This window comes from Procambarus clarkii, chromosome 9, assembly GCF_040958095.1.
Source record: "Procambarus clarkii isolate CNS0578487 chromosome 9, FALCON_Pclarkii_2.0, whole genome shotgun sequence".
Lineage (NCBI taxonomy): Eukaryota > Metazoa > Arthropoda > Malacostraca > Decapoda > Cambaridae > Procambarus > Procambarus clarkii.
The window spans coordinates 30,306,807-30,325,699 of NC_091158.1; the positions used below are offsets into that span (position 1 = coordinate 30,306,807).

At 43.7% G+C, this 18,893-nt stretch overlaps 2 protein-coding genes across 2 annotated transcripts; both read right to left on the reverse strand.

The window, feature by feature from the left end:
• Positions 1-16,414: 16,414 nt before the first annotated feature.
• Positions 16,415-17,248, reverse strand: LOC138362855 (piggyBac transposable element-derived protein 4-like). The gene has a single exon (XM_069321427.1). It carries the CDS (start codon positions 17,246-17,248, stop codon positions 16,415-16,417), a length of 834 nt encoding a protein of 277 aa, XP_069177528.1.
• Positions 17,249-17,279: 31 nt separating this feature from the next.
• On the reverse strand, positions 17,280-18,011 carry LOC138362856 (piggyBac transposable element-derived protein 4-like). The gene has a single exon (XM_069321428.1). It carries the CDS (start codon positions 18,009-18,011, stop codon positions 17,280-17,282), a length of 732 nt encoding a protein of 243 aa, XP_069177529.1.
• Positions 18,012-18,893: the final 882 nt, after the last annotated feature.

An 18,893-nucleotide genomic window follows, 5' to 3' on the forward strand; every position in this document is an offset into this window, starting at 1 on the left:
TGGAAAGGGATAAACCTGTCTGCAGCTTCCTGGCACTTCTGGGTGACAAAATCCATCATGACTTGCACATTCTTGTCTCTAAGTTCTGTTTTCCATGGTATTCCCCTGAGGAAGTTCCTCATCTCGGCATATTTTCCTCTTCGGTAATTCAGTCTTGTTCCCTCCGATCCCATCCTTGGATAGGTCATCCCTACCTCCATCAAGTATTCAAAGGTCAGTACAGTGTGGTCATTCATTCCTATGGGGGCTTCAACTTTGACTTCCCTTATTTTTTACTCATTCAGGGTGAATATCAAATCGAGTCTAGCTGGTTCATCATTGCCTTTCACTCTTGTGGGTTCCTTGACATGCTGGCTCAGAAAATTCCTTGTTGCCACTTCCAAGAGTTTAGCTCTCCACGTATCTGCACCTCCATATGGGTCCCCATTCTCCCAGTCTAAATTCCATGGTTGAAATCGCCCATGATTAAGAGTCTTGAGCCATTCCTGCAGGCAACTGAAGCTGCTCTCTCTATTATAATAATGGTTGTCATGTTGTTCCTATTAAACTCTTGTCTAGTTCTTCAGTCATTTAGGGGAGGGTTATAAATGACTGCCACTATTATCTTAGGTCCACCCATTGTTATAGTTCCTGTTTTGTAATCTCTGAATCCGTAACGGCCCAGAATTTCCATCTCATCAAAACTCCAGTCCTTCCTTATCAGCAGGGTCACTCCTCCACCTCCTCTCCCTTCCCTCTCTTTCCTTACTATATAGTAGTCCTTTGGAAAAACAGCATCTGTTATGACTCCTGACAATTTTGTTTCCATTAGTCCTATTAAATCAGGGTTTTCTTCTTGTGCCCTTTCTGCCAGTTCACTTGCTTTATTGGTAATCCCATCAATGTTTGAGTACATTACCTTGAAGCTCACTTTCTTATATCCTATTTTACCCTCACTCCCCACAAGTGTAGGAAGGTGTTCCATGGTCATTGCTACTTGGGTAGGCTCATCCTCCTGTGAGGTAGTTGCTAGGGGTTCAGTGGGAGGTGGAGTGGGGGATAGAGGGCTTTGGTCTTGCTCAGGCCTGCTTGGGGCAGGAAGAAGACCAGGGGCTGGGAAAGCAGGGGATTTTTGGGGTTAGGGGATACGTGTGTGTGTGTGTGTGTGTGTGTGTGTGTGTGTGTGTGTGTGTGTGTGTGTGTGTACTCACCTAGTTGTGTCTGCAGGATCGAGCATTGACTCCTGGATCCCGCCTTTCGAGCATCGGTTGTTTACAGCAATGACTCCTGTCCCATTTCCCTATCATACCTGGTTTTAAAATTATGAATAGTATTTGCTTCCACAACCTGTTCCTGAAGTGCATTCCATTTCCCCACTACTCTCACGCTAAAAGAAAATTTCCTAACATCTCTGTGACTCATCTGAGTTTCAAGCTTCCATCCATGTCCCCTCGTTCTGTTACTATTCCGTGTGAACATTTTGTCTATGTCCACTCTGTCAATCCCTCTGAGTATCTTATACGTTCCTATCATGTCCCCTTTCTCCCTTCTTCTTTCTAGTGTCGTAAGGCACAGTTCCCTCAGGCGCTCCTCATACCCCATCCCTCGTAGCTCTGGGACGAGTCTCGTTGCAAACCTCTGAACCTTTTCCAGTTTCATTATATGCTTCTTCAGATGGGGACTCCATGATGAGGCGGCATACTCTAAGACTGGCCTTACGTAGGCAGTGTAAAGCGCCCTAAATGCCTCCTTACTTAGGTTTCTGAATGATGTTCTAACTTTTGCCAGTGTAGAGTGTTATGATCTCAGCCTGCAGGAGAAACGAGTCTCCCTCCTTGAGAGTTATTCAGCAAGCCTGACCTGATTAGAAGGTCTAGCAAATATTGAGGTGATAACCCATATGAAAAATAGTATGTTGGATTCAATGGACAGTTTAAGATTATGGGCAGTAAGTAAGGAAATAGATAAATGACTGGCTAGGAGATGTGGACATTTTGCTGGAGGCGTGAGGCTCGCTTCCGGAGGACCTTGACCTCACTTGAGTGCCAGACATCGCGGGGGAAAAGCCGCGCTCCGTTGAGCTCCCGTCAGAAGGGAACCCCTAGTGATATATCTCGAAGAGAAGAGAAGTGTGTAGACGTGCCAGCTGTGGAACCGAGCTGGGAACGTTGTGGTCTCAAGTCCTGGTCGACGAGCAGATATTAAATCGCCCAGAGGCATTATTGTGGGCCGTGGAAGCGCCGTGACCAGACGCCGTCAGAGGGAGAGCGCCCTCGACCAGTTAATCTGTGATTTGTCTTTGGGGAAAAAGTTGCTGAGAACTTCGAAGCCAGCCTAGATGAGGTAATTGATGAGACTCCAAGGTAGTGAAGCAGAGGACCTCGAGCTGGGAGGAGAAGCAGTGAAGAGGAGTGTCACATGCTTCTGTAGAGGTGGTGAAGCACCATAGTTGCTCGAGGAAACTTCATGGTGTAGCAGCCAAGAGAGCTGTGGAGGAACCTAGCAGAAGGGTGAAGCACCGTAGTTGCTCAAGGAAACTTCATGATAGCAGCCTGGAGGAGCTGCAGAGGATCCTGGTAGTGAAGCCCGGAAGAACCTGAAGATATCAGGGTAGTGAACTTCCAGAGGTGGAAGGGAAGTTCTGGTGGATTACTTGTAGGGAGTTGATAGTGTTTGGTTGTCATTAGCGTGCAAGACGCAGTGAGAGGTGAGTGATTGTTTGCATTCTTATGTCAAGGAGTGTTTTACACTGAAGTTTAGAGTTACAGTCGTAGGCTGGATTACCTACAGATGTATGCGTTCTAGGACTGATAGGGTGATCGATTGATCATTGCAGTGTAGCAAGGAACATTTATACTGATACGCGTTATTGCATTCATATGCTGATTTTCTTTGTACACATTTATAGATATATATATATATATATATATGTGTATTCCTCTTGCTGATGGTGCAACAGTGTATGTAGATTTGATCAACTTGAGGAGGTTGATAGTATCAGGTGGTGAACCAGGAGATAGGATACCACTTGATAAGCCGATAATAGAGTTCTGATGGTGTTGGAGTGCAACCTGATTGTAATATTATAGAGTATAGGATTCATTATTATTATATGTGTGTATGTATCGTGTATGTGCTTTGTCCAGTAAATGTATCCCAATTTGCTGGTGCTTGCCCTTGTCCTAGTGAGGCTTCCCAGGAGGTACTAAAGAAGGAGAGAGAGAGAGAAAGAACCAAGAACCACTGCTGTGGACAGGGTAGGAGGTAATACTAGTAAGTCATAGGGGATTGAGGAGATCATATCACCTAAGGAGAGAGTGGGGAGTCACAGCGGCTCGAGTGGGTGTGTGCACGTGACAACGAGGCGAAGTGTTGGAGCCGCATCCTCTAAACGTGTGACGTTGAGCCCATCTCCAAGAGCCAGAAGCGCCAAGGGGTGATCTCCTAGTATAAGCACTCTACCGAGTTGTGGGTTGGGGTTGTCCATAGAGAGGGATCAACGACGACAACACCACCAACTCACGGGACTATAATAAGAGTACGCTGCTGTCGTTATCCTATTTATATGTGCCTCAGGAGATAGATTAGGTGTTACGTCCACCCCCAGGTCTCTTTCACGCATCGTTACAGGTAGGCTGTTCCCCTTCATTGTGTACTGTCCCTTTGGTCTCCTATCTCCTAGTCCCATTTCTATAACTTTACATTTGCTCGTGTTGAATTCTAGTAGCCATTTCTCTGACCATCTCTGCAACCTGTTCAGGTCCTCTTGGAGGATCCTGCAATCCTCATCTGTCACAACTCTTCTCATCAACTTTGCGTCATCCGCAAACATCGACATGTAGGACTCTACGCCTGTAAACATGTCGTTAACATATACAAGAAATAGAATTGGTCCCAGCACCGATCCTTGTGGTACTCCACTTGTTACTGTTCGCCAGTCCGACTTCTCGCCCCTTACCGTAACTCTTTGGCTCCTTCCTGTTAGGTAGTTCCTTATCCATGCTAGGACCTTTCCCCCCACCCCCGCCTGCCTCTCGAGCTTGAACAGCAGTCTCATGTGCGGTACTGTATCAAAGGCTTTTTGGCAGTCCAGAAATATGCAGTCTGCCCAACCATCTCTGTCCGGTCTTATCCTCGTTATTTTATCATAGAATTCCAGAAGGTTTGTTAGGCACGATTTCCCTGTCCAGAACCCATGTTGATGTTTGTTCACAAACCTAATGTTCTCCAGGTGTGCAACCAGTCGTAGCCTAATTATTCTTTCCAGTATTTTACAGGGGATGCTTGTCACTGATACAGGTCTATAGTTAAGTGCCTCCTCCCTATCACCTTTCTTGAAGATCGGCACGACATTTGCCTTCTTCCAGCAACTGGGCAGTTCTCCTGACATAAGTGACTCATTAAAGATCATTGCCAGAGGCACGCTGAGGGCTTGTGCTGCTTCTTTTAGTATCCATGGTGATACTTTGTCTGGTCCAACTGCTTTAGTTGCATCTAGAGTTGTCAACTGTTTCATTACCTCCTCTGCTGACACCTCTATATCTGATAGTCTTTCATCTAGGGTAACCCCTTCCAACAATGGGAGCTGCTCAGGCTCGGTAGTGAACACTCCATGGAAACTGGCATTCAGTGCCTCGCAGATTTCCTTGTCACTTTCAGTATATGCCCCCTCTGTCTTCCTTAGTCTTGTCACTTGGTCGTTCACCGACATTTTTCTTCTTATATGACTGTGTAGTAACTTAGGTTGTTTTTTCGCTTTGATTGCAATATCGTTCTCATAGTCCCTTTCCGATGTTCGTCTTATGTTAATGTAATCGTTCCTAGCTCTGTTGTATCTGATCCTCTGTTGTCCTCTGTTCTTTGTCTTCTGTACTTCCTCCACTCCCGGCTGCTGGCCATTTTTGCTTCCTGACACTGTCTATTAAACCATGGGTTATTATATTCCTTCTTATTTTTTCCCTTTACCGTTGGTATAAATCTCTCTTCGGCCTCCTGGCATTTCTGTATGACTAGGTCCATCATATCTTGGACTGTTTTTCCTCTAATTTCTTCCTCCCACTGCACTTCACCCAGATAGTCCCTTATCCTCTTATAGTCTCCTTTCCTGTAGTCAGCACTCCTTTCCCAGATCTCTTGTCCCATGGTCATAAGTTTGAATTCTATCATGTAGTCAAAGACTAGGACACAATGGTCACTGGCCCCTAGAGGTATTTCATGCTCTAAATTCTCGATATCTTCTACATGTTCTGGGTGAAAATCAGGTCTAATAGGCTCGGTGCATCTCCTCCTCTTTCCCTTGTGTCTTTCTTCACATGTTGTGTCAGGAAATTCCTGTCTATAACATCTACTAATTTTGCTCCCCACGTTTCGTCCCCTCCCTGGGGATTCCTTGATTCCCAATTTATCTCTCCATGATTTAGGTCCCCCATGATCAGCAGCTTCGCTCTCATTCTGTGGGTTAGTGTTGCTGCCTTCTGCAGTTCATCTATACATGCTTTGTTGTTGTCATCATACTCCTGCCTGGGTCTTCTACTGTTTGGCGGGGGATTGTAGATTACCAAGATCACAATCTTCCTCCCATCTACTGTCAGAGTTCCATGTATGAAGCTTGTGCACTCATTGGTAACTCGATTTCCCAGGTCTTCAAACTTCCATTTCCGCTTTATTAGGAGTGCTACTCTCCCTCCCTGTCTCTGTGTCCTCTCTTTTCGTATCACCTGGTACCCTTCAGGAAAGATTGCATCTGAGATCATGTCATTAATTTTAGTTTCCACAATTGCAACTATGTCAGGATCTGCTTCACTCACTCTTTCTTTTATCTCTTCTGCTTTATTAGATACCCCATCAGCATTGGTGTACCAAACCTTGAGATTCTTCATGGAAACTCTTGTACCAGAGTTCTCCCTTTCTCTGGGGGTCTGGGGGGATCTGGGGAGTGTCTGGGGGGTGACTGGGGGCAGGGGGGATCTGGGGGATCTGGGGGGTGTCTGGGGGATGACTGGGGGCGGAGAGGATCCGGGGGATGTCCGGGGGGATCCGGGGGGTGTCTGGGGGGGCCCGGGGGGTGTATGGGGGTGAAAGAGGTCAGGAGGGGTGCTTGGGGGGCTACTGGGGGCTGGGCTTCTAGGAAGGTAGGTAGGAGGGTCTGGGGTAGGGCCTGGGTAGGTAGGTCTGGAGTAGGAAGGGCATACTGGGTCTGAAGATTAGGGAGGGCATAGAGGGGTTGGGAGATAGCGTAAGGTTGGGAGTCAGATAGAGGTTGAGAGGTTGGGAGGGGGAAGGATAGAGGGGGTGGGGGGAACCTCCCACCCCCCTCGCAAGGGTGGGGGGAACCTCCCACCCCCCTCGCAAGGGTGGGGGGTCACATGGAAGGAGAGGGGATGAGGAGGGGTGAGGGCTGGGTAGGCTTTGGGTGTTGAGGGGATGAGGGCTGGGTGGGTTCTTGGGGTTGAGGGGATGAGGGCTGGATGGGTTTTGGGGGTTGAGGGGATGAGGGCTGGGTGGGTTTTGGGGGTTGAGGGGATGAGGGCTGGACGGGTTTTGGGGGTTGAGGTGATGAGGGGGTCCTTGGAATGTGGGATGAATTTGACTGCAGTGGGGTCAGAGGGGTCAAGGGATGTGTTGGGGAGATAAGCAGGGGCGGCTGATTTGGGAAAGGGGTGATCTGAGAAGCAAGTGTGAGCTAGTTAGCATGGGGTGGATTAGCACTGGGGTGTGTAGCTACTCTCAAATGGGAAGAGTTGTATTGTTGTTTGCTTGCTCTGTGGGCAATCTGTTCCTCCTTCGTCATGAATTTGTCAATATATACGTTGTAGTAATTTTCGCTACCTCTGAGTAAGTGTTTGTGATGCAGTATGTAATCCACTGCCTCTTCGTTAGTGAACTGTATCAGGACAGGTCGTTCCCTGTTACAGTTGTATGGTCCAATGCGTCGTTGGACTTGCACCTCATTCCCTGCCATCTGGGCTCTCATGTCTCTCAAGATCCCCTGTAGCTCCAAATCCTCAATCTCCATCCTTTCCTGCCTCGATGGTGCCCTGGCTTCAAGTAATCCATGGATTATGATTGTCCTCTTTCTCAGTTCAGGGTCATGCTGGTGGCCCTCTCCCTGGCTGACCCCCACCCCTCCCACTCCCGCTACTCCACCTACTACTACTCCCCCTTCCCCTGCCAAGGTTCCCTTATTCCTGCCAAATTCATTAGTAAGCCTAGATATTTCTCCTTGCCATTCTACCCTGCTCTTCGTGATTTCCTCTTGAATATAATCCATAAACTCTTGTTTGAGTCTTTGAACCTCGTCCTGTATCTTATTAAAGACTTCACTTTTAATCCCCTGGATTAGATCACCTATCCAAACATCCCTCTTCTCTACAAATTTCCCAATCATCTTCTCCAAAAACCTATCTTCTTCCTCAATCATAATACTGTTGGACCTAGACACCCTTCCTGACCTAGTCATGTGTGTGTGTGTGTGTGTGTGTGTGTGTGTGTGTGTGTGTGTGTGTGTGTGTGTGTGTGTGTACTCACCTAGATGTACTCACCTAGTTGTATTTGCGGGGGTTGAGCTCTGGCTCTTTGGTCCCGCCTCTCAACCGTCAATCAACAGGTGTACAGATTCCTGAGCCTATTGGGCTCTATCATATCTACACTTGAAACTGTGTATGGAGTCAGCCTCCACCACATCACTTCCTAATGCATTCTATTTGTCAACCACTCTGACACTAGAAAAGTTCTTTCTAATATCCCTGTGGCTCATTTGGGCACTCAGTTTCCACCTGTGTCCCCTTGTGCCTGTTCCCCTTGTGTTAAATAGACTGTCTTTATCCACCCTATCAATTCCCTTCAAAATCTTGAATGTGGTGATCATGTCCCCCCTAACTCTTCTGTCTTCCAGCGAAGTGAGGTTTAATTCTCGTAGTCTCTCCTCGTAGCTCATATCTCTCAGCTCGGGTACTAGTCTGGTGGCAAACCTTTGAACCTTTTCCAGTTTAGTCTTATCCTTGACTAGATATGGACTCCATGCTGGGGCTGCATACTCCAGGATTGGCCTGACATATGTGGTATACAAAGTTCTTGATGATTCTTTACACAAGTTTCTGAATGCCGTTCGTATGTTGGCCAGCCTGGCATATGCCGCTGATGTTATCCGCTTGATATGTGCTGCAGGAGACAGGTCTGGTGTGATATCAACCCCCAAGTCTTTTTCCTTCTCTGACTCCGGAAGAATTTCCTCTCCCAGATGATACCTTGTATCTGGCCTCCTGCTCCCTACACCTATCTTCATTACATTACATTTGGTTGGGTTAAACTCTAACAACCATTTGTTCGACCATTCCTTCAGCTTTTCTAGGTCTTCTTGAAGCCTCAAACAGTCCTCTTCTGTTTTAATCCTTCTCATAATTTTTAGCATCGTCCGCAAACAATGAGAAAAATGAATCGATACCCTCCGGGAGATCATTTACATATATCAGAACCAAGATAGGACCGAGTACAGAGTTTTGAGGGACTCCACTGGTGACTTCACGCCAATCGGAGGTCTCACCCCTCACCGTAACTCTCTGCTTCCTATTGCTTAGATACTCCCTTATCCACTGGAGCACCTTACCAGCTACACCTGCCTGTCTCTCCAGCTTATGTACCAGCCTCTTATCTTATACGGTACTGTGTCAAAGGCTTTCCGACAATACAAGAAAATGCAGTCCGCCCAGCCCTCTCTTTCTTGCTTAATCTTTGTCACCTGATCGTAGAATTCTATCAAGGCTGTAAGGCAAGATTTACCCTCCCTGAACCCATGTTGGCGATTTGTCACGAAGTCCCTCCTCTCCAGATGTGTTACCAGGTTTTTTCTCACGATTTTCTCCACAACCTTGCATGGTATACAAGTCAAGGACGCTGGCCAGGAGGGGGGGCAGGAGCCACTTGGTTGTTGTTGCCAGCACTCGAGAGGGGACTGGAGCCACTTGGTTGTTGTTACCAGCACTCGAGAGAGAGCATGAGCGACTTACCTTGTCATAGTGGTGTATGAGAGAATGATGCTGATGCTGGGTGTGAACGTTGGAGAGTGAACTCACGCATCTACTTGTTGCCATATATCAACCTCCCACACACTCTCCCCCCTCCCGTCTCCACTCCTGTCTTCCCCCGACAGTCCCATGTGATCGAGCAATTTTTATCAATTTTCAGAGGCAAGATAAGAAGGTCAAATTTCACAGTTCATCTGGACGAGCCTGGATACTTGTCTCACAATGGCCAAATTTTGGCTCTGATTTGTTTCCTATAATTGTGGCAAGAAGTCACACCTCCCTCCTACTGTTCCTCCAATTTACGAACCACTTATCGTCCTTTCTCTCTCTCTCTCTCTCTCTCTCTCTCTCTCTCTCTCTCTCTCTCTCTCTCTCTCTCTCTCTCTCTCTCTCTCTCTCTCTCTCTCTCTCTCTCTCTCTCTCTCTCTCTCTCTCTCTCTCTCTCTCTCTCTCTCTCTCTCTCTCTCTCTCTCTCTCTCTCTCTCTCTCTCTCTCTCTCTCTCTCTCTCTCTCTCTCTCTCTCTCTCTCTCTCTCTCTCTCTCTCTCTCTCTCTCTCTCTCTCTCTCTCTCTCTCTCTCTCTCTCTCTCTCTCTCTCTCTCTCTCTCTCTCTCTCTCTCTCTCTCTCTCTCTCTCTCTCTCTCTCTCTCTCTCTCTCTCTCTCCTCTCTCTCTCTCTCTCTCTCTCTCTCTCTCTCTCTCTCTCTCTCTCTCTCTCTCTCTCTCTCTCTCTCTCTCTCTCTCTCTCTCTCTCTCTCTCTCTCTCTCTCTCTCTCTCTCTCTCTCTCTCTCTCTCTCTCTCTCTCTCTCTCTCTCTCTCTCTCTCTCTCTCTCTCTCTCTCTCTCTCTCTCTCTCTCTCTCTCTCTCTCTCTCTCTCTCTCTCTCTCTCTCTCTCTCTCTCTCTCTCTCTCTCTCTCTCTCTCTCTCTCTCTCTCTCTCTCTCTCTCTCTCTCTCTCTCTCTCTCTCTCTCTCTCTCTCTCTCTCTCTCTCTCTCTCTCTCTCTCTCTCTCTCTCTCTCTCTCTCTCTCTCTCTCTCTCTCTCTCTCTCTCTCTCTCTCTCTCTCTCTCTCTCTCTCTCTCTCTCTCTCTCTCTCTCTCTCTCTCTCTCTCTCTCTCTCTCTCTCTCTCTCTCTCTCTCTCTCTCTCTCTCTCTCTCTCTCTCTCTCTCTCTCTCTCTCTCTCTCTCTCTCTCTCTCTCTCTTTAACAAAGGCTAGGGTTCATAAGGCTATCGGTTGACATACCTATTGAAACAGCTAGCAAGAGCTGTTATCCTAACTCAGCTAATCTGAAGCCGGCTCCAAGAGACACATTTATTTCGTGAGGATGATTTTTGAAGCTGTCTATCATATAGGAAACCCAGTTAAACTTCAAGCAAGAACTGTAATTTTACCTCACCTTAGTTGAAACCTAATCCTATAGACCTATTTAGTTCGTGAGCCTGTTATATGCATCAATAAGAAAAAACTTTATTCCTTACGTTATTAGGTAACAATCATATAAGCAACAGGATGAGCCCGTAGACAACTAAGTGCCAGAGCCTTCATGTGATCAGTTGATCTGATCTTCCACATATCAACCTGTTGAGCGAACACGTTCCAGATGAGAGTGACCCTAGGAATAAATGATCGCTGATTCAGTGGTGCTCTTGTCAAAGCCAGCACCAGCAAAGTTTGTTGAAGATTAAGAGCCTAATGCTATGGGTGCCAACTACTAGTTGTCCAAGGAGTTGGGACAGGTGCAGAACTTTGAGAATGTTGGCCTTGTACAAAACAGTAAGACCAGCAATATCACGACAATGATGTAGGCATAAGAATAAAAGATCATACGAACAAAGGTAACTACAGCAGGCCTATTGGCCCCATACGAGGCAGCTCCTATTTATAACCACCCAATCCCACTCATACACATGTCCAACCCACGTTTGAAGCACTTGAGGGACTCCACCTCATCCACGTTACGCGGTAATTGGTTCCACAAATCAACAACCCTCTTACTGAACCCGTATTTACCCAAGTCTTTCCTAAATCTAAACTTATCCAATTGATACTCATTGTTTCGTGTTCTGTCATGTGTTGATACTTTTATTACCCTATTAATATCCCCCTTTGTTATGTCCATTCATCCACTTGTAAACCTCTATCATGTCAATCCTAACTTTTTGCCATTCCAGTGAATGCAATTTAAGCTTTGGTAATCTCTCTTCATATAACAGGTTTCTAATTTGGAGAAGTAACTTTGTCATCCTACGCTGGACACGTTCAGGTGAATTTATATTCATTCTATAGTATGGCGAACAAAACTGAACTGCATAATCTAAATGGGGCCTAACCAGAGAAAAATATAGCCGAAGAACAACACCAGGTGTCTTGTTACTAACGCTTCGATTAATAAATCCCAGTGTCCTATTTGCCTTATTACGAACTTTCATGCATTGATCCCTTGGTTTTAATTTTTAATTACCTGGCCTCAAAAATTGAACATTTATCAGCATTAAATTATATCTGCCAATCTTTTGACCATTTCAAAACCCTATTTATATCGACTTGAAGTGACAGTGAGTCTTCTTCCAAATTTATTTCCGTACCGATTTTTGTATCTCCGCCAAATTTGCAAATGTTGGTACTCAAACCTGATTCTAAATCATTCATAGATATTATATATATTATTATATACAACAGAGGTCCCAGGACCTCTGTTGTTTATAATAGAGTCCACCTATTATAGGGTTATAATAGAGTTCACCAATGAGAGTCCAACTCTCAAGGTGGAGTGCCTTGAGGCACTCCACTTACAACATTTTCCCAGTCTGACTTAACCCCATTTATTCTAACGCTCTGTTTTCATTGGTATAGCCATGCCCTAATCCAACTTAATATAGCACCCCAATACCATGAGCGCCAATCTAAAAAGATTGACGCTCAGTCTTTATTGTGGCACTGTATCAAAAGCTTTGTTAAAGTCAAGGTACACAACTTCACAATCCTTACCACTATCATCTGCCTCAACTATGCTGGAATAACTAGATAGCAAATTTGTTAAACATGAACTGGCATTCATAAAAACCATGTTGATAATCATTTATTAATGTATGGTCTTCAAGATGAAGACGAATTGTATTTGCAGTTATCAATTCAAGTAGTTTTCCTACAATAGACGTTAGGCTAATTGGCCGAAAGTTTGACACAAGTAATCTATCTCCTTTCTTAAAAATTGGTAAGACATTAACAGTCTTTCACATTAACAGTCTTTCATGACTCTGTCACTCTGCCTGACTCTACTGATTTATTATTTATAGTAGACAGTGGCTCGGAAAGCTCCTCTTTGCATTCTTTAAGCACCCTAGCAAACACTTCATCCACCCCTGAGGATTTGTTTGATTTGAGTTTTACTATTTGTTTAATTATATCCTCCCTGGTAACTGCTAAACTAGACAACCTGTCCTCGTCCCCACCCACATAGACTTCCTCGGTTGAAGGCATATTGTTAAGTTCGTTCTTAGTAAATAAAGAAATAAAATGTTTATTAAAAATACTACTCATCTCCTCGTCATTATCCGTTATCTAACCTGTCTCAGTTTTTAATGGACCTATCCTTTCCCTAATCTTCGTTCGATATAACTAAAAAAAACATATAGGATTTGTCTTTGCTTGCACTGCTATGCGAAACTTCATAGTTTCTTTTTTGCCATCCTTATCTCTTTTTTAACATTTCTGACCAGTTGTACGAATCCTGTTCTAAACTGACTTCCTCATTCCTAATTCTTTTGTACCACGCTCTCTTTTTACCTACAAGGTTCTTCAAATCTTTTGTTATCCACTTTGGGTCATTAATATTCGAACTATTCAATTTGTATGGTATACTGCGTTCCTGTGCTTTGCTTAGAATATTTTAAGTTATAATTTGAATCCACATAGAAATCCCTTTTTACGTGACCTATCGCTGGGTTCACGTCTCACTCCAAGATCGGCCCACCCCTCATGCCCAAGACTTTCCAATCTATTTGACCCAAACAATTTCTTAGGCTATTAAAATAAGCTTTTCGAAAATCTGGCACTTTAACAAAATTTCCTCCTACAGATCTACTTCCATTCTTTGCTAAATCTGATCTCTTTGTGATCACTGTTCCCTAGCTCACTTACTATTTCGATGTCATTAATTTGTGTTTCCCTGTTAGTTAACACTAAATCTAAAATAAAATTTTCCTGCGTTGGTTCCTTAATGCGTTGCATAAGAAATCAATCGTATATTAATTTTAGAAAATCTTCTGCTTCATTATTCCCTATTCTGTTAAACCAATTTGTTCCACTAAAATTAAAGTCACCCATGACACAAATACTGTTAGACCTAGATTTTCTAGATATTTCATCCCATAGGTGCTTTGCTTCCATCCTCTCTAAGTTTGGTGGCCTGTATATAACTCCTATTATAAAAGATTATTGTTTTTTCGTTTAATTCTATCCAAACAGTTTCTGTGTGAGGCTCAGTTTTGATTCCCTCTTTGAGACTACATTTCAAATTTTCCCGAACATATATGGCTACTCCCCTCTCCTTGTCTAATATATCTTTCTGTGTGAAATAGTTTAAATCCATTTATTTTACATTCAGCTAATAATTCTCTATTTTCTACATTCGTCCTATTCCAGAATGAAATAGATCTGTAGGAGAAAATTCTGTTAAAGTGCCGGATTTCGAAAAGCTGATTTCAATAGCCTAAGATTTTTGGGGGGTCAATAGATTGAAAAGTCTAGGGCATGGGGATTGGGCCGGTTTATTTTGGATTCAAAATATAACTTATTTAATTAAAAATATTTTAAGCAAAGCACAGGAACGTAGTATACCATACAAATTGAATAGATCGAATACTAATGAATCAACGTGGATAACAAAGGATCTGAAGAACCTTATAGGTAAAAAGAGCGGGCAGTACGAAAGGATTTAGAATGGGGAAGTCAGTTTAGAACAGGAATTCGTACAACTGGTTAGAAATGTTAAAAAAAGAGATAAGGAAAGCAAAAAGAAACTATGAAGTTCGCATAGCAGGGCAAGCAAAGATAAATCCTAAAGAGTTTTTTTCAGTTGCATCGAACAAAGTCTAGGGAAAGGATAGGTCCATCTAAAACTGAGACAGGTTAAATAACTGATAACGACGAGGAGATGAGTAGTATTTTTAATAAATATTTTTTCTCTGTATTTACTAAAGAAGAACTCTATGCCTTCAGCCGAACAAGTCTATGAGGGTGAGAACGAAGACAGGTTCACTAGTTTGGCAGTTACACGGAGGATGTAATTCAACAAATAGTAAAACTAAAACCAAACAAATCCCCAGGGCTGGATGAAGTGTTTGCCAGGGTGCTTAAAGAATGCAAAGAGGAGCTTTGTGAACCACTATTTATCATATTTAATAAATCAATAGAGTCAGGCAGAGTGCCAAAGTCATGGAAGGTTGCTAATGTGGTACCAATTTTTAAGAAAGGATCACTTTTTAAGAACACTTGCCTCAAACTATCGGCCAATTAGCCTAACATCTATTGTGGGAAAGTTACTTGAATCAATAATTGCAAATACAATTCGTCTTCTTCTTGAGAAACATAAATTAATAAATGAGTCGCAATATGGTTTTACAAATGGCCGTTCATGTTTAACAAATTTGCTATCTTGTTATTCCAGCATAGTTGAGGCAGTTGATAGTGGTAAGGATTGTGATGTTGTGTACCTTGATTTTAGCAAAGCTTTTGATACAGTGCCACATGAAAGACTGATTAAAAAGATAGAGGCTAATGGTATTGGGGGTGGAATATTAGCACTTTCCCGCTCTCGGAGCTCAAAAAAAAATAATACCCTAGATGCTTTCGGCGCTCCGCGCGCCTACGCGGTAAGACCGAAAAAGTGTACACTCTTTTTACTGTCCTGACAATAATTGAAGGCGCACGTATTTAAATTTGGTATCACTGTGTTCGCAATGAAATTGTCTATAAGAGCATACCTATAAAATACCGCCGAAGTATAAGGACTATCAACACCAAATAAAAAACTATTTAGATCACTCGCCAAGAGCGCCAAACAGCAACAAAATGTTTCCACTCTCTTAATGGTTGCGAAGCCTACAGTTGTCCTACATCGCTAATTGTGGTATCATTGGAATCGCAATAAAAGTCTCTACACGGACATATGCATATGAATGTATAATAAAGGTAATTGCCCACCCGCAAGAGTGTGGGAAGTGGAGAGTAGTTAGCCGCGAGCGCACTGGCGAAAACACAGGTGGGAAATCATGCTTGGAAAGTTTATACATTTATACGTTTCCTGACCCTACTTTTCTATGTACGTATTTCTTTTTTATACCAATGTGTTCGCAATAAAATTTTATATAAGATGAAATGTATAACAATTGTACAAAGCATGTGTAAGAGAAGCGCCAAATATAGAACCATGTCGCTCAGTATGCGTTCGCGGTAGAAACGAACGCATTGTTTTCGTTCGTTTGATATTTGTCATGTTGAAACATTTTATAATTTGTATGACAGTGATCGCAGTAAAATTCCCTACACAGACATATACATAACACATACAAATATTTCCCACGTGTTGGATATATCAACGGCTAAAGGGAACCCACTGCCACACGCCGACACACCCAGAGCCACACCCGCCACACCCCCAAACATACTTTGTGTTTTTTTTTTTTACTCATAGAAGTTTATGTGATATAATATTCATTCTGGTACCAAAAAATTCGCAAATAAATTTTCTACAAAACGTATATAATATAACTTCTTATAGATAATAAAAAATTCCAAATAGGTGTACTTACCCTGTCTATGTTGATTGAAGATCAACAGTTGAGCATTTTTTCTTCACTCCACCATCTTCAGGCTTCTGATCCTGAAGTTGCTCATCTGATGTTTCTTAGGTGGAGTGAAGCTGTTGGCGGTGGTTATTTTTTCTCCACCCAAAATATCTTTCTTCGGTGGTACCTTGTGTAGCAAGGCGCAGGGCACAGTGCCACATCACAAGTTTTACATCCATATCTCACGTCCCTCCTTATGCCAGACTTGAAACAAACACGGCATCTTCTTTTTTTAGCCAGGTGCACGAGTTCATGCGTCAACTTGTAGTTGAGACGTTGTTCTGAATCTATAATTCTTCTATTTCTTGGATGCACTGGAGGAATATTGTCTTCTACAGGAACCACCAAACTTGTAGTAGAATCTTCTATGAAATCCGAAACATCAAGTGGTTCTATGTCCTCAATGTCCATTTCAGAATTTGTGGTTGATGAGTGGGGTTGAGGTGTTGAGGTGAGCAGAGGACGCCTCGCACCAGATGGCCCGGGTGTTGAAACTGCCGCATCAGCAGGAGGAGCTGCGCTGGCATCTATGTCGGGAACATGTGGTATACTTGTTGTTGTTGGTCATTCCTCGCTGTTCCACGCCAATAAGGCTTTTATTCCTACTGCGTGAAACTCTAATAATGTTAGTTTTTTTGTGTCTGTTGAGGAGTGGTTATACAATGCGTATGCATTGTGCATGGCCATTTGCAGAAAATAGAAAGTGATCTTCTTTGTCCATTTGTGGGTTTTTCTTGCAAACTCATAATATTTGACCATTTGATCAAAATGATCAACACCTTTCATGAACTTATTGTAATCCACTATGGCCTTGGGTTTGTTCATTTTCACAATTTCTACTCCAGTTCTCCCGTCACGTTTACTAACGCGTTTCCTGCGCTGTGCTTGAGTAGTGTCGGCATTGTGGATATTGGTGATGACAGAGACGGGGCGCTTGTCCTTCCAAACTATAACAAAGGTGTTATCCTTGCGCATGTATAGGGTCGTGTCGGTTGCCATTTTACCCTTTACCACTTGTTGCAGATCCTTGGGGGCGCCACGTTGGAGTCTAAGTGTGCCACATGTGTAAACACCCACTTCACGTAATTGTTCTGTTAGGCTTACCGAGTTATAGTAGTTATCCATATACAGATGATAACCCTTGTTGACTAGGGGCGCCATCAACCCCATCACGGTTGCCCCTGTCGTTTTTCCAATTCCACAATACACATCATATTTATATATGTAGCCTGATGTCCCTTCGGCCAACATATAAAATTTTACACCATATTTATCAGGCTTGTTGGGATTGTAGACCTTGAAAGAGAGGCGGCCGCGCCATGCCATTGTACCCTCATCGAGACTCAATTCTTTTTTGGGGATATAAACAGATGCAAATTTTTCTGAAAAATAGTCCATTAGTGGTCTCACTTTTATCAGTCGGTCACTATTATTCACTGGAACGCCTTTTTTTGTTATACATGTGGAAGAACTTAGAAATGTGTTGGAACCGAGCAGACGACATAAACGAGTTGAAGAATCGACAATGCCACATCTGATTCGTCTGCCAGTACATCCTCATTGTAGGCATCTTCACTATGCCCATCAGTATGGAGAGGGCCAAATATCGGGCCATTTCTTTCACAGACACTGGTTTCCACGTTTTTCTTGCCGAGTCAGCCATGAGATGTATGATGTGTGTGGCATGCAAATTGGTTTCATTCGCTAAGTATTCAACCACTGCTCTAGTGAAAAACAGTTGTAAAAACTGCAATGGAGTAGTAGGTAGTGGAATTGTTAGGCCAGGGTTTGCAGAAAAGTCATCAACGATGGGAGGAGTATTGCTACGATTCCAGTTATCACCCAGCCTAGCCCTCTTTGGTACCGGACACATGCGGTTTCCGCGTGGCGGGGCAGGGGCTTCTTCTTCACTCTCATCCTCACTCTCACTCGAAATATCATCATCAGTTGTGGAAACCTCATATAACACATCATTTTCAGGTTCGTCAGCCTCAAATTCATCATCAGAAGACCCTGAAAAGGCTTCAACAATGTCGGGAATCTTGGATGGAGTGAGCTTGACCCCACGATACAGATCGTGAATCATGGCGATCTCTTCTGTTTTCCTAGATTTCCTACCTTTCTTTTGCGTTCCACTGCTTGTTCCTGGTGCAGCATCCATGTTAACGGAACGGAAATAAATGCGTAAAACGGGTCACGTTTGCCGCGAGAGGGGAGCGGAGTGTGGGCACTTGTGGTGTCAACAAAACAATGGGCCGACCACGTGACCGGGTAGGCCGAGATGCCATGTGTTCGGTGAGGAAGAACGGGAATTTCATGGCGAAAAATCTGAGAGTATCCCCATCCAGTTCGGTTAGAAAATGGAATTTATACAAATATTTTTTCGATGGACTACAGGTGTAGTCTGTTATGCGGAAACGTAAGAAAATACGGTGACGACCTATGTCTAATCTAAAGCGCGAAAGTGTTTTTAATTAAGTTGGATTAGGGCATAACTATTCTAAAGGAAACAGAGAGATAGTATAAATAGGGTTAAGTCATAGTGGGATAATTAATGTTGTAAGTGGAGTGCTCAAGGCTCTGTCCTGGGACCTCTGTTGTTTATAATATATATCAATGATAGATTCAGTTTTGTGAATAACATTTGCAAACTTGCTAATGATACAAAAATCGGTAGGGAAATTTCATAAGAACATAAGAACAAAGGTAACTGCAGAAGGCCTATTGGCCCATACGAGGCACCTCCTATTTATAACTAAGCACTAATCCCTACTCATGAATTGGAAACCGTTATGCTGTTCCCCCTATCTCTGGCACAAAAAGCTATATCCAAATACCTCTCCTGAGAATCTCCTACAACCAAAATTCGCTTATCTACTTCATTTGTGTTTTTAGTAGCTTGAAGGACTGGCGCTCCATTCGTTGTCTTGCCTTTTGAGCGAAGTGCAAGCTCCCTGCAGCACTCGTGTTCCTTCATGGCATATGAGCTGGAAGTTTTTAGGACATCGGTAGGCGGCCTAGGACAGAGTGTCCTTAGGAACCC

What these genes read in the sequence shown, in the direction of transcription:
- LOC138362855 (XM_069321427.1), bottom strand. Translation starts at nt 17,248, where the DNA reads ATGGACTATTTTTCAGAAAAATTTGCATCTGTTTATATCCCCAAAAAA.
- LOC138362856 (XM_069321428.1), bottom strand. Translation starts at nt 18,011, where the DNA reads ATGGATGCTGCACCAGGAACAAGCAGTGGAACGCAAAAGAAAGGTAGG.